The sequence below is a fragment of the Bufo gargarizans genome, chromosome 2 (genome assembly GCF_014858855.1).
Source record: "Bufo gargarizans isolate SCDJY-AF-19 chromosome 2, ASM1485885v1, whole genome shotgun sequence".
NCBI classification, from domain to species: domain Eukaryota; kingdom Metazoa; phylum Chordata; class Amphibia; order Anura; family Bufonidae; genus Bufo; species Bufo gargarizans.
The window spans coordinates 642,076,102-642,092,308 of NC_058081.1; the positions used below are offsets into that span (position 1 = coordinate 642,076,102).

A 16,207-nucleotide genomic window follows, 5' to 3' on the forward strand; every position below is an offset into this window, starting at 1 on the left:
TCCTCCTCTACAGTCAGCCATAGTGTCCCCATTACATAACCATCCATATAGGGTCCTCCTCTACTGTCAGCCATAGTGCCCCATTACATAACCATCCATATAGTGTCCTCCTCTACAGTCAGCCATAGTGTCCCCATTACATAACCATCCATATAGTGTCCTCCTCTACAGTCAGCCATAGTGTCAACCATACATAACCGACCATATAGTGTCCTCCTCTACAGTCAGCCATAGTGTCCCCATTACATAACCATCCATATAGTGTCCTCCTCAACAGTCAACCATAGTGTCCCCATTACATAACCGACCATATAGTGTCCTCCTCTACAGTCAGCCATAGTGTCCCCATTACTTAACCATCCACATAGTGTCCTCCTCTACAGTCAGCCATAGTGTCCCCATTACATAACCATCCACATAGTGTCCTCCTCTACAGTCAGCCATAGTGTCAACCATACATAACCGACCATATAGTGTCCTCCTCTACAGTCAGCCATAGTGTCCCCATTACATAACCATCCATATAGTGTCCTCCTCTACAGTCAACCATAGTGTCCCCATTACATAACCGACCATATAGTGTCCTCCTCTACAGTCAGCCATAGTGTCCCCATTACATAACCATCCATATAGTGTCCTCCTCTACTGTCAGCCATAGTGTCCGCATTACATAACCATCCATGTAGTGTCCTCCTCTACAGTCAGCCATAGTGTCCCCATTACATAACCATCCATATAGTGTCCTCCTCTACAGTCAGCCATAGTGTCCGCATTACATAACCATCCATATAGTGTCCTCCTCTACAGTCAGCCATAGTGTCCCCATTACATAACCATCCATGTAGTGTCCTCCTCTACAGTCAGCCATAGTGTCCCCATTACATAACTATCCATATAGTGTCCTCCTCTACAGTCAGCGATAGTGTCCGCATTACATAACCATCCATGTAGTGTCCTCCTCTACAGTCAGCCATAGTGTCCCCATTACATAACCATCCATATAGTGTCCTCCTCTACTGTTAGCCATAGTGTCCGCATTACATAACCATCCATGTAGTGTCCTCCTCTACAGTCAGCCATAGTGTCCGCATTACATAACCATCCATATAGTGTCCTCCTCTACAGTCAACCATAGTGTCCCCATTACATAACCGACCATATAGTGTCCTCCTCTACAGTCAGCCATAGTGTCCCCATTACATAACCATCCATATAGTGTCCTCCTCTACTGTCAGCCATAGTGTCCGCATTACATAACCATCCATGTAGTGTCCTCCTCTACAGTCAGCCATAGTGTCCCCATTACATAACCATCCATATAGTGTCCTCCTCTACAGTCAGCCATAGTGTCCGCATTACATAACCATCCATATAGTGTCCTCCTCTACAGTCAGCCATAGTGTCCCCATTACATAACCATCCATGTAGTGTCCTCCTCTACAGTCAGCCATAGTGTCCCCATTACATAACTATCTATATAGTGTCCTCCTCTACAGTCAGCGATAGTGTCCGCATTACATAACCATCCATGTAGTGTCCTCCTCTACAGTCAGCCATAGTGTCCCCATTACATAACCATCCATATAGTGTCCTCCTCTACTGTTAGCCATAGTGTCCGCATTACATAACCATCCATGTAGTGTCCTCCTCTACAGTCAGCCATAGTGTCCGCATTACATAACCATCCATATAGTGTCCTCCTCTACAGTCAGCCATAGTGTCCCCATTACATAACCATCCATATAGTGTCCTCCTCTACTGTCAGCCATAGTGTCCGCATTACATAACCATCCATATAGTGTCCTCCTCTACTGTCAGCCATAGTGTCCGCATTACATAACCATCCATATAGTGTCCTCCTCTACAGTCAGCCATAGTGTCCCCATTACATAACCGACCATATAGTGTCCTCCTCTACTGTCAGCCATAGTGTCGGGCTGAACCCGCTTCTAACAGATGATGTCAGAGGAGACAAGGATCAGGCAAAATGAATATTTTACTTAGCAGTGGTGTGTCCTCCCTGCTGTGCTTTATCAACCTTTGTGAACCCAACTTACAAGTAGTGTGCCCCCCACTGTGCCATCACTAGCCTTTGTGAAGCAAGCAAAACAGAATATGGAATCTGCAGCCCTTAGGCCTCGTTCACATCTCTATTTGGAGATCTGGCAGGCTGTTCCGGCACAGAGCCGGGTGTTACCGGATCCCTATTTTGCCGGCTGGACAAAAAACAATGGGTGCAGCCAGCCTGCATTTGCACCATGTCCAGCAGATGGATCTCAGAAATGGAGATGTGAACCAGGCCTAAGCATGATGGGAGTGACATTCAGATTTCTTTTCCATTGAATCTAGGAAAGTCGCCTGCCCCGGTGATGTAACCATCTATAGAGCTTGGTATTCCCCTTTAGGCCTCTTGAACACAAATTTATTTTCTTTCCGTGCCTGTTTAGTTTTTTTTTGGAGGACCGAATACGGAACCATTCATTTCAACGGGTCCTCAAAAAAACGGAAGTTACTCCGTGTGAGGTTACTCCGTATGTCCGTATTTCTGTTCCTCAAAAAAACAGAACATGTCCTATTATTTTCTGCATTACGGACAAGAATAGGACTGTTCTATTAGGGGCCAGCTGTTCAGTTTCGCATACGGCATGCACATGGATGTCATCCATATTTTTTACGGATCCGTTTTTTTGCGGACCGCAAAATACATATGGTTGTGTGCATGAGCCCTTAAAGGGAATGTGTCATCAGAAAACCAAATGGTCATTTTCTGATGACACATTCCCTTTAGGGCTCATGCACACAACCATATGTATTTTTTAAGAATTTTTGGTAATTTAATTTTCCATGCCAATATCTATATTTAAACAAAAAACATAAAAATCCAGCAGTCTTCGCACTGGGCACTAAGCCAAATAATTGGCGCCACTTCTTGGTCTGTACTCTGTACAGATCAGTTTATTCTAGTTATCTGCTTATCTATACACAGAGGTGATATTATTACAGGCAGGATTAGAATGACAGATAAGGCAGGATCCACCATTTAGGGTACTTTCATACTTGCAGTAAACTTTTCCGGTATTGAGTTTCGTCCTAGGGGCTCAATACCGGAAAAAAAAACTGTTCCGTTTTATCCTAATGCCTTCTGAATGGAGAGCATTCTGTTCAGGATGCATCAGGGTGTCTTCTGTTCAGTCACTGTATGTTTTTTGGACGGAGAAAATACCGCAGCATGCTGCGGTATTTTCTCCGTCCAAAATTCCGGAACACTTGCCGGAATGCTGTATCCGGCATTATTGTCCATTGAAATGCATTAATGCCGAATCCGGCCCCAAGTGTTCTGGAAAAATGGCTTAGGTTTTGCAGTCTGCGCATGCACAGACCTTTAAAAATGTGATAAATAGCGGATCAGTTTTTCCGGATGACAACCGGAGAGACGGATCCGGTATTGCAATGCATTTGTGATACGGATCCGCATCTGGGAACAAATGGTATCCGTTTGCATACGGCACTGCCTGCCGGAATCCAACAATGCAAGTGTGAAAGTACCCTTATAGTAGGTGATATCACAGCTACTCTCCCATGCCAAGAAAACTCTCCCATAGAAGTCAATGAGGTCCTCTCCTGACCCTTGTCTGTGGCCCATGGGGCTGCCGTAAAGCTATTGTATTAATGCTTTTTCAATACTAAGAACAGCACAGACAAGATGGCCGCCCCCATAATAATGATCAGGAAATAGAATTAAAGAAATCAGAAAATAAAAACAGATTAGAAAAAAATGAAATGTTCTACATCAGGGGTGCACAACGTTTCCTGGTTGGGGGCCACATTGCCAGACTGAGCCAATGACGAGGGCCGAAATGAAAATTTAAAGGTGTAGTAACAACTGAAATATTGTACTTATGGCATATTGAACACACATTATATACCAGTAATGTCTAGTTACACTTCCAGGACTTCCATCTAATGGGAGAAATACATGAAAAATACATGTGAGCAGCCACAAGACATAGGCATACATGTTACCAGATGGTTGGGGGCCGCACAGAATGGTATCAAGGGCCGCATTTGGCCCCCGGGCCGCAGGTTGTGCACCCCTGTTCTACATAATGGTTTTAACTGGCGACACATTTCCTTTAAGACAGCCATTCTTTCTGGAAATGCAGAACGCAACTTTCTCTTTTCCTTTGAATGCTGCACGGCAGGAGAAAAAGTACAAAAGACAGGGAGGAAGCAGAGCTGTGCAGGGGGAGGGAGTCTGGAATTGTTTGGTGCCGGCGAAAACACATTTAACACATAGCTGTCAGTGAATAGAAGCATTTTATCTACATCTACAAACTGAAAACCTGACCTGATAAAACTCTATTAAAGGGCTCATCACAAGCGAGCGCCCTGGAGAGGAGTGCCAGGCGGGCAGCTGAGAGGAGGGCCAGGCGGACAGCTGAGAGGAGGGCCAGGCGGACAGCTGAGAGGAGGGCCAGGCGGACAGCTGAATTACCACTTTGAACATCAGCCAGCAATTATGTTCCAGGGACAGGATCAGATATTCGGCACAGGCGCTCCTGATCTCCCAGGACAGGATCTGAAGCTACTCTTTGCACTAAGCTACCATGTGTATAAGCTTTAGGGCTCATGCACACGACCGTATTTATTTGTCGGTCCGCAAAGAATAGATCCGCAAAAGATACGGATATACTTCATGTGCATTACGTATTTTGCGGAACGGAACAGCCGGCCCCCAATACAACAGTCCTATCCTTGTCTGTAATACTGACAATAATAGGACATGTTCTATGTTTTTGCGAAACGGACATACGGAAACAAAATGCACATGGAGTAACTTCATTTTTTTATTTTTTTTGCAGACCCATTGAGATGAATGGTTTCACATACGGCCCACAAAAAAAAAAATGAAACGGAAACAGAAAGAAAATACGTTTGTGTGCATGAGGCCTAAGGCTGTAGAAAACAATGGGGTCATTTTACAGGAGTCTTTAATTGCCCTTTAGACTGGCGGAGGATGCGCCTTATTTATGATGAAGTGCGTGCCTTGTCATAAATTACGGTACCTCCGGCTGTGTGAGCCTGTCATGAAAATGACTCCACTCCCTGAGTAGACTAGTGTTTTAGCTACGTCTACAACTAAAAGTCAATATCTCGTGGCCGATGACACAATTGCCAGCTTATCGGCTGGTGGACTGCCCATCTATACAGGCTAATTATCACAACCGAGCATTACCATGAGCACTGGTCCCTAATAATTATTGGCCCGATTATGATGTGCTTATGATTGTAGTCCCTGGTGCCCGGACTTCCCAAGATGCACCACAATTATCAAGCATCAGTCATAGACTAGGGCCACACGACGACAATAAGTCGCGCGACAATGGTACGACAAAATGTCGTAGTGTATACCTACCCTTAGGCTACTTTCACACCAGCGTTAATATTTTCCAGTATTGAGATCCGTCATAGGGTCTCAACACCGGAAAAAAAAGCTTCAGTTTTGTCCCCATTCATTGTCAATAGGGACAAAACATAACTGAACAGAATGGAGTGCGCCAAAATGCATTCCGTTCTGTTCTCATACCGGAGAGCAAACCGCAGCATTTCCGTCCTGGGAGGCGGAGCAAGATGGATCCGTCATGACCCACAATGCTAGTCAATAGGGACGGATCCGTTTTCTCTGACACAATCTGACACGTTAGAAAATGGATCCGTCCCCCATTGACTTTCAATCGAGTTCATGACTGATCCGTCTTGGTGTGGTAAAAGATAATACAACTGGATTCGTTCATAACGGATGCAGATGGTTGTATTATCAGTAACGGAGGCGTTTTTGCTGATCCCTGCCTATGTGAAAGTAGCCTTAGTAATTTTGACCTTTTTTTTTTTTTTTTTTTTGAAAAATGCAGAATGAATATAATGATTACAATTTACAGGGCTTGTCCAGTTAAAGGGGTTTTCCAAGAGTCTGATATTGATGACCCCTTTCCCCCCTGCCAATCACCTGTTTAAGGAGGTAGCGGAGCTGGGGTGAGGGCCATAACCACCAAGCACAGCGCCACCCATTGTATAGTGGCTGTGCTTGGTACTGCAGCCGAGGACCATTCACTTGAATAGGACTCAGGTATACCTAGGCCTAGGAAGAGGGCTCGGCTCTTCAAACAGCTGACTGACGGGAGTGCCCGGAGACGGCCCCCACCGATCAGATATTGATGATCTTTCCTGAGGATAGGACATAAATATCAAATCTTGGACAACTCCTTAAAAAAAATTGATAAAATAACAGAAGAGGCCATACTCACTCCTTTACTAAACTGCCGCCTTCAGCAGGAGTTTGCTTCTCAGACAACCCCTTTAATTACTAAAAGGGGTTGTCTGAAGTTAGCAAAAATTGGGGCACAGGGCAGAGGATAGTAAAAAATAATAAAATAAAGCCCACTTACCTGCTGAATCCCCTGTTGCTCCAGCGTTACCATCTGGTCCCCCCTGCTCTACTTTGCATACAGGGCTACAGCGATGACATCACGTTGACAGCATTTGACCCTTGTTAGCCAATCAATTGCCTGACAGGTACACTGCTGAGACCAGTGACTGGCTGCAACAGTCAAGTGATGTCAGCGCTACAGCCCTGTACACAAGGAATGAACTATACAACAGGGTAGGTAATGATTATTTGGGTATTTTACACCATCCCCTGCCTGTGCTCTAATTCTTGGTTAATCTCAGAAAACCCCTTTAACAAACACCACTGTATCGCGCTCGCACAGCCCCCGGCCTGTCATAGAATAGCCTTGTTTATATCCCTTCTGCTGAATTTCCATTACACTGTACCCTGGGGAGGAGGAAACCGTCTTCATTCCCAATTTAGGAAATAACATTTCTGCATTGTACAAGTCACACAGCGCTCTCTGAAACCTGAGGACGACGAGAGGAGAGCCCACGCCCCAAAACAAATCAGGGGTCCATGCGGCTCCCAAAGTTCTTACACATTAGTGGTCTCACAGTTGTGGAACTACAAATCCCAGAATGCCCTGACAGTTGTGGCCGTCTCCACATGCTGGGAGTTTTAGATCGGTAACAGTTGGAGACCACTGCTCTACGTCACGCAGTGTCAGACAGGCCATCCTGAAATGCGCTGACACCGGCCGTCTGCAATTCCTAATGTAGGGGACGTTCACATACAAGTTGTGGGGGGAAATCTAATTCAGAACCCGAGGACGTGGACGCCAAGTTGGTTTGGGTGCAAAATACTCAGAGTACCCTAATACTATACTTTGGGGGTACTCTATGTTTCTATGTCGTTTGCTAACTTATTTATGCCAGCGTAAAAATGTTGCACGCCCCCTTTTGTGACTTTTCAAACTCCTGTGCGACAATATTTAAGAGCGCGGAGGGGGCGTGCCGGGGCAGGCGGGTCAAATCTACCAACATTTACATCTGGACACAGGCGTACATGTTGGCGAAAAAATACTCCCGCCAGGGGCTGGAATTACCACCAGGTGCACAGACTAATTAGTGACAAGGGGCACGCCCTGTCATAAATTACGCACATTTTCTGGCAGCGTAAAATGCCAGTCTTTAGTAAATGACCACCTTTTGTCTTTCCTTTCCTCAGCATTTTCAAGATCACCGCTTGCTGTCAGTGGATGAATTTAGTCAGAGGCTGAACAACTGTATGGAGACAATACTTCTAAAAGCTGAGAGGTGGCACAGTCATCTTCAGTGGAGACAATACCCTGCGAGCTCGGACTCCAAACTGATACACCGTACAAAGCCATGTCAGGACACAAGGGAGATTGGTAATGTAGTTATTAGGTATGTAGGAGAAGTGTGAGATCTGTAAATAAGAATATTCCCATTCAATGACAGCAAGCAGAAATCTGAAAGGGAGTCTGTCGCCAGGAAATTCACTGTTAAATCAGGCACAATTGTAGGGCTAGTTCAGCTAAATATTACATTTACTGGGGCTGTATCATCTCATACATTGTGGGCATCTTTACAATGGAGCCCGCAAAGTGACGGAGGGCGCACTGCGCATGCACGGCCTCCATTATTTTCGGCAGTTCCATAGAAATGAATGGAGGGCGACCGAGCATTCACGGTGCGCCCTCCGTTCTAAAGATAGGTGCGGGATCAGACATTGGGGGCATATCCTAGAGATATGCACCCAATGTATGAGAAGACACAATTCCTTTAAGCGATCTATTGCTTTATAAAAGCAGAAAAAAGCTCTTTGAATCAGAATAGCAATAAGCAGTTAAGTGCAATGAGGGCGGGCCCAAACCACTGTGTGCACCCTTGCTCCTTCTGCTTTCTCTGCCAGCCCCTCCCCCTCCTTCCTGATTAACATGACTAGGTGAGATGACTATGCAGGAACCTGGCCCTGTCAACCAAGGAGGGGTAGGGAGCCGCTGGAGCAAGGGTGCACAGAGTGGCTTGGGACCGCCCTTGGTGCACTTAATGGCTGATTTGCATATGGATGAAGAGTACGTTTTCTCCAGAATGAAGCAATGGATCACTAAGAAATCTGAAATGAAATGTATCATTACATTCAGTTGAGCTAGATCTACAAGGCACTGCGGCTGGTCTATCAGGGAATCTCCTGCTGACAGATTCCCTTTAGGGTGAATTCACACGACGGTATAAATGGATCCGCATCCGTTCCGCAAATTTGCGGAACGGGTGCGGACCCATTCATTTCAATCGGGCTGTTGTTCTGTTCCGTGGCCCCGCAAAAAAGATAGAGCATGTCCTGTTCTTGTCTGCAACCGCTGGCCATGTGCGGTCCGCAAAACACTTACGGTCGTGTGAATGCACCCTTACAAATGGGCAAGAATGAAAACATAAAATATATTAGTTGTTTTTTTTTTGACAATAAAATAATCATGTATTGTGTATTCCAGACCAAACACAACTGTAGCTCCAAATAATTCATTGTTACAAAACCAACTGCCGAAACCCGGGATCGAACCAGGGACCTTTAGATCTTCAGTCTAACGCTCTCCCAACTGAGCTATTTCGGCTGGGTGAGAGTCACTATCAGAGGTCAATGTACAGGGCTCCGGCGTGCTGCCGCACCACTTTCCTTCCGCCTCGCGCTGGAGTGCAATGCCTGACAACCGAGATGTGCACGCTTCAACTTCCACTTTTCATAGGAAACACAAGGGGGGGGGGGTCATTTATCAGGGGACTTGCCAGTATTTAAGCCGCAAGTCCCTTTTTTTCCAGGTGTCAAAAAGTTTTGTAAAGTTGGGCACGACAGGGCGAAGCAGGGGCGGAGGCCATGCCAGCATTCCCCTATAGCAGGGATGAGCAACCTGAGGCACTCCATCTGTGGTGAAACTACGACTCCCAGCAGGCACATATGCTTGTCTGTTCTCAGATCTCCCATAGAAGTGAATGGAGCATGCTGGGAGTTGTAGTTTCACAACAGCTGGAGTGCCAGAGGTTGCGGATCCCTGCCATATAGCAAAAAAATGAATGGTGCCATGGAGCCAGAGCGACACAGATGCCATGTTACATGAGCAGATAATCAGGCAGCACGATTCACAAATTAACTCTATATATATATTTTACCCTGTGCCAACCTGGGCTCATCAGTGGAGGACAGATTGGATTGGTAATCCGGTCAGTGTCTACAGATAGGACCACACTAGAATGAGAAGGCTCCCAGCTTCATTAAAGGAATCGTATTAGATGATAAAAATAGGGTCTTTTTTTTCTCTAAGCAGCACAGTGCCACTCTCGTCCATAGGCTGTGTCTGGTACTGCAGCTCCATCCCAATCACTACAGCCTAGTGCGGAGTGAGCTGCAGTCCCCGGCACAACCCATAGAGAAGAGTGCCACTGAATCTAGAAAACAAAGCGGGCCCTTTTTTCTACTCTAGTACACACCTCGAAAACTTTTCTTACCACCCCAACATTTTTTTTTCCATAACAGAAACATTGTCAAAGAAAAAAAAAAAAAAGAAACATTGTCAAAGAAAAAAAAGTTATTTATAATGGAAAGCTTCAAGATGGAAAGGCTGAGGTCATGATATCATCCTTCTGACCGGGAAGGAGTGATGTCATTGTCTGGTGATGTCATTCTGATCAGCCAGGGTCACACTGGCCCACCAGAGGATCTTCCAGAGGGCCCACTCTAGGGACCCAAAGGTCCAGGAGAAAAAAAAAAAAAGAAGCTGATCACTTGCCACTAGGGTTTATATCCACTGTATGATTCAGAACCCATTAGGCTTAATTGATGATACAGGGAGTTGGGCCCCGAGAATAATCCCTCTGGTGGGGCCAAGAAACACAAGTCCGGCACTATGATCAGCAATGTAATGGCTCTACAGAACGCTTTTAAAGGAACGCTATGGACAAAACTGAGGTACTGTGATACACCTAGCACTGGTCCTGAGAGGGAGGAGCATGACACAGTGGTGTAGTGTGGGGGGAGCCGGGGGGGCCGTTGCCCCGGGCGCAAAATTTTAGAGGGCACCAGCAGGGCCGCACCGCCAATTTTGCAAAGTGAGGCGATCGCCCCAGGCAGCGCGGCCCTGCTCACAAGTGGGAGGTGGCGGCAGGTCGCAGGGAGATGAGCGCTTCCATTGTGGAAGCGCTCATCCCATAGTCATCTGTATCGCTGTCCTCAGGACAGCCATACAGATGGATGTGCTGCGGGGCAGAGGACGGAGAGGCGTGTCCCTTCCCTGTTCCTCTGATAGACTGCAGTCTTAGTGCCTATCAGAGGCCGATGCAGGGGGCGCAATGGCGTTATCGCGCCGCCTGAGCTGTACAGCACGGGACAGGGCGGAAGATGCCTGCATCGCATCGCTGCCATGGAGGTAAGTATAAGTTTTATACTTTATTTTATTATATGGTACAATACTGGCTACAGGCACATGATTGGGGGGCCATCTATGGGAGGCACTTCTTACTGGCACATGATTAGGGGCATATCTTACTGGCACATTATTGGGGGGCACTCTGGGGGCATCTATGGGGGCACATCTTACTGCCACGTTATTGGGGGGGCATTGTAAGGGCATCTATGGAGGCATTTTTTACTGGCCCATTATTGGGTGGAACTATGGGGGCACTTCTTACTGGCACATTATTGGGGGCATCTACTGAGGCCACAAAGAATGAGTATTTTATATGGGGGGCTTTGTATAGGGGCATTTTATACTGGGGCACATTATGGTTGGTACTATGGGGAAGTGGAGAGAGGAGTACTATGGGGTCATCTACGGGGGCACTAAGAAGGGGTATTTTATACTTGCAAATTATGGGGGAAACTGAGGGCATCTACTGGGGCACTATATATGGGGAATTTTATACCGGTATATTATGGGGGCTCTAGGAGAAAGGGGGGAGAGGAGCAGTATGGGGGTATTTTATACTGGCACATCATGGGGGCACTATGGGGACATTAGCTCAACTGGGGGCATTAAAAGGGGGCATTTTTTTGCCCTGTCATATTATGAGGAGAATTATTACTACTGGGGGCATAATGGTGGGCTTTATTACTACTGGGGGTCTATGGGGAACATGATTACTAGTATGGGCACTATGGGAGCATTATTACTTCTGGGGCACAGTGGGGACATGTTGGGGGCACTGTTGAAGCACTATTACTACCATGTGTGCTCTAGTAGAGAATTATTCCTATTGGTGGGACTTTTGGGAGCACTATTACTGTGGGGCACCTTGGCACAGTATCAGCTTACCTCAATTATTTTTGTGGGAGGTTATGTTTACACTATTAGTGTCAGGGGCACTATTTTCTGGGCGCAGATATTTTAGGGCACTGTGTGCCAATAATTATTAGAGGGCACTGTCTGCATGGTACTACTATTATCAGGAGGTTTATCCGTTTCTGCAGTATAGTATTGGGGGGCACAGCGGCACAGTATTGGGGGTGGTAGGATGATTTGTCCAGAAGATGGGAGGATGACGGAAAAGCAGTAAACTAAGATTTTTTTTGTCAAACTGCAGAGACGAGAAATGGCTGAAAAATTGTGGTCTGGTCTGAAAGGAGGAGAAGGTGAGGAAAGAGAACATCTACATCAAAGAGACGTCACTGGATGTAAGAGGTATGTGCGCTGTATCACCCTGTATGTTCTTTAGTGATGGGAGGGTGGATATAGAATTTGGCCCACACTGTAGCAGCCTGGCCCCAGAATGCAGGTAACACTGTGCGTGTTCCGAATTCTGGGGGCTCACACCTATCTGCTACATTATCTGTACACAGTTATCAGTGGTGTTACATAGGACTGCAGGTGACATCGACTACATTATCTGTAAAATGGGCGTGGCCACAGGTTGGGGGGGGGGAAACTTAGCTTGCCCGGGTGCTGGAAACCCACACTACGTCACTGGTATGACATAACAGCAAAGAGATATGCCCTGTGTCATGCTCCACCCCCTCATGACCTGCACGAGTTTTGCCTTTTATTCTACAGAATGAGTTACCAATAACCCATTCAGAGATTGTAACTGGACGGCTTGATGGACTCGCCAGAGACCATGAACGAATCATTAATGCTGACATACAGCAGGTGGCCGGCCTTACCTTATCCATTGTAGGGTTAGCTCCCGGTTGTCATGTCCTCACCACAAGGTTCGTCCATAAGCAGCGAATGGACAGATCTCATTGTAGTCCATGTCTGGAGCAGAGAAGAAGGGAAGGCAGGAAGGAGGCAGCACCACAACATGCGATGTGAGGAGAAGGTGGGCATCTGGAGGTCTTGTCTGGAAGTCAGCGGACCAGCTGTTCTCCTACAGATCCAATTCACACCATCTTGCTGCCCGGATTCACCTTGAACAGATATGAAATTCAATTAGATATTATAACAAAAAAAACTGACGAAGAAGCCACCAAAATCACCAAGTTTCACATCTATGTCTCTTACGTCCAGGTCACTAACCCCTTATTTAGGTTGTCTCCCAATGTAGGTTAATATCGTCCATTGGCTGGGGTCTTCAGTGTCCTGCTTCAATTCGTCACCACCTACCTTGTGTAAAGGCGGACAGAGTCCCATGGTAGGGTCAGTGTCCCCCTGAATGGTTTGCAAAAGCCCTCTGTACAGGTTGTCATGGTCTCAAAGGGACGAATCATTGCCGGCCCCCAAAGGGACAGGTCATCAGTGCCCTATAGGGCTGGTCTGTCGTGGCCCCAAAGGGATGGGTCACCAGCACCCCCAAAGGGATAGGTCAACAATGCCTCCAAAGGGATGGCTCATCAGTGCCTCCAAAGGGATGGCTCATCAGTGCCTCCAAAGGGATGGCTCATCAGTGCCTCCAAAGGGATGGGTCTTCAGTGTCCCTAAAGCGATAGGTCATCTCAGTGTCCCCTTAGGGATAAGTCACACCAGCAACCCCCAAAGGGACAGGTCATCAGTGCCCCAGAGGGATAGGTTATCATGGCCATAAAGGGACAGACACCATGCAAAAAGGACCAGAGTCCTCCTCCAGCTATCATTCATGGGGCTTCGTTGGCCAGCTGGCACACACTCACATACATACCTGGTGCCCACATCCACTCTTCACATCCCAATAATCCCAGTGATTCCTTACTAGATCCCTTCCAAGACTCGATCCATGTAATCAGCTTCTCCAGACACAGCAGATCAACAGGTAACGCACAGGGTCCGGGACAAGACAAATCCCCTGAGAGTCCAGCCCCGTGTAAGGGGATTCTCCCTCCTCCTCTGCAGCGCGGGGAGGGGGGGGGGCGCTCGTCGTCATGGTTACAGCTTCCAGGCGACAGCGTGCACCACCAAAAACCTTCCCTTCAGACCGTAAGAAATAATAAATAAACAAATCTCCACGCCCCCTCCCCTCTTTCTTCATATTATCGATGAGCCCAAGGCTCCACACCTGCACACACGGTCGGAATACTCCCAGACGTGCTGTACTATGAAGCCCCCGCATCCCTCTGTAAAGCACTGTACACCGGCCGCTGCGGTGCCAGTCACAACCATTTCTCAGACATTCATATTCCGGACAGAAGTTTACACATCCATTTTATTTTCTGTAAAGGAACCAAATGTGCCGTCCTTGTTGCTGCGGGGGGCGGCATTTCCACACGGACCGGAAGTTGTATGCACATGGGAGCGGAGCCTGGATAAGATTGCAGCATGGGGAAGCCTCGGAGGTGATCAGCGCCGCGTTATGTGGGGAGGGTTTATGGTCGGGCGAGCGTCTTACATATAGGTTATCATGTAATGTATGTGGAGGGAGTGCACCTATAGCTATGTATGGTGGGGGAGGGAGTGCACCGATAGATATGTATGGTGGGGGAGGGGTGCACCTATAGATATCTATGGGGGTGGAGGGAGTGCACCTATAGATATGTATGGTGGGGGAGGGGGAGCATCAATAGATATGTATGGTGGGGGAGGGGTGCACCTATAGATATGTGTGGGGGGTGCACTTCTAGATATGTATGGTGGTAGAAGAGGTCTGGTGGACGCCTGTCATGAGTCCCCTGCTCTATGGGACAAGTAGTTGCTCCAGTAGATCACCCAGCGTATAACTGATCACCTCTTCTTACCTGCAGTCAGCTGTTACCTTAAAGGGCATCTGTCAGCAGTTTTGTACCTATGAAACTGGCTGACCTGTTCCATGTGCGCTTGGCAGCTGAAGGCATCTGTGTTGGTCCCATGTCCATATGTGCCCGCATTGCTGAGAAAAATGATGTTTTACTATATGCAAATGAGCCTCTGGGAGCAACAGGCTCAGCTCTAGGGACGAGCAAACCCAAACTTTCCAGGTTCGGTGTTCGGGAGGTGAATGGATTCCGTTCTGATTGGCCATAGACTTCTATTACAACTGATTAAAACTGGAATACCTCTTAAGGCTTCTGTTTTGCCTTCCGTCTACGAACCCTGTTATATTGTGTTATAACGGAATCCATTCACCCCCCGAACACTGAACCTGGAAAGTTTGGGTTCGCTTGTCCCTAGAGCTGACCCCTTTGCTCCTAGGGGCTCATTTGCATATAATAAAACATCATTTTTCTCAGCAATGCGGGCACATATGGACATGGGACTAACACAGGTGTCTTCAGCAGCCAAGAGCACATGTAACAGGTCAGCCAGTGTCATAGGTACAAATCTGCTGACAGGTGCCCTTTTATAAGTATCTGCCAGCAAACCCCCAGAGAAAGGTCCTTTCCTTGGGCTACACAATGACATTTGGATGGATTTTTGTACAACTGCTGTGTCTCAGTGCAACACTGCTAACTAGCATCACAAAAAATGTTGCGCGACATAAATGTTGTTATGTAGCCCTAGCCTTAAAGAGGACCTTTCACCTGTAAAAACAATGTGAACTAAGTATACAGACATGGAGAGCGGCGTCCGGGGATCTTACTGCACTTACTATTATCCCTGGGCGCCGCTCCGTTCTCCCGCTATGCCCTCCGGTATCTTCGCTCTGTAAGTTATAGTAGGCGGAGACTGCCCTTGTCCTGTGGGCGTCTCCTTCTCCTAGGCTGCAGCGCTGGCCAATCACAGCGCACAGCCTGGGAGAAAAAAACCTCCCAGGCTGTGAGCTGTGCGCTGTGATTGGCCAGCGCTGCAGCCTAGGAGGAGGAGACGCCCACAGGACAAGGGCAGACACCGCCTACTATAACTTACAGAGCGAAGATACCGGAGGGCATAGCAGGAGAACGGAGCGGCGCCCAGGGATAATAGTAAGTGCAGTGAGATCCCCGGACGCCGCTCTCCATGTCAGCATATGTAGTTCACATTGTTTTTCCTCTGGATAGGTCATCAGTATCAGATCGGTGGGGGTCCGACACCTGGGTTTGAGAAGGCAGCGACTACTGCACATGGGGATTGCTGAGCGCAGCACTTTACTATCTCAGTCAGTCCCATATTAGTGAATGGAGTGGTGGTCACAGGTACACACTATGGCTCCATTCACACCAGAGACTCATGTTCCTCCGTTCTCCTGATCAGTAGGAGTCCCACCAGTAGGAACCTCAGTGATGACACATTTATTGCCTCTCTTGTGGATGACATTGTTAAAGGGGTTTTCCAGGCTTTTAATATTGATGACCTATCCTCCTCAGGATAGGTCATCAATATCAGATTGGCGGGGGTCTGACACCCGACACCGCTGCTGATCAGCTGTATGAGAAGAAGGCAAGCGCCATGCACATACCGTCTCCCGTCTCTCTTCCTGATTGCTGCTGCTATGTCTATGGCAA

General features: G+C 47.4%; 2 protein-coding genes and 1 non-coding gene across 6 annotated transcripts in view; 1 reads left to right on the forward strand and 2 right to left on the reverse strand.

The window, feature by feature from the left end:
• Positions 1 to 13,984, reverse strand: part of CCDC30 (coiled-coil domain containing 30) — a 78,703-nt gene extending 64,719 nt beyond the window's left edge. For 3 of the 4 annotated variants that reach the window (XM_044278389.1, XM_044278388.1, XM_044278386.1), the window contains exons 1-2: positions 13,516 to 13,984; positions 12,563 to 12,808 (exon numbers count right to left, since the gene is read on the reverse strand). In XM_044278389.1, coding sequence (XP_044134324.1) covers positions 12,563 to 12,571 — 9 coding nt within the window. In that variant the 5' untranslated portion in view covers positions 12,572 to 12,808; positions 13,516 to 13,984. The remainder of the gene's footprint in view (positions 1 to 12,562; positions 12,809 to 13,515) is intronic. The other variant, XM_044278387.1, reaches the window with a different exon arrangement.
• Positions 8,954 to 9,026, reverse strand: TRNAF-GAA. The gene has a single exon. It is a non-coding gene; the product is annotated as a tRNA-Phe (tRNA).
• Positions 13,985 to 14,042: 58 nt separating the features above from the next.
• The window catches only part of UTP3 (UTP3 small subunit processome component), a 28,840-nt gene continuing 26,675 nt past the window's right edge, over positions 14,043 to 16,207 (forward strand). The window contains exon 1 of the mRNA XM_044282170.1: positions 14,043 to 14,146. Coding sequence (XP_044138105.1) covers positions 14,130 to 14,146 — 17 coding nt within the window. The 5' untranslated portion in view covers positions 14,043 to 14,129. The remainder of the gene's footprint in view (positions 14,147 to 16,207) is intronic.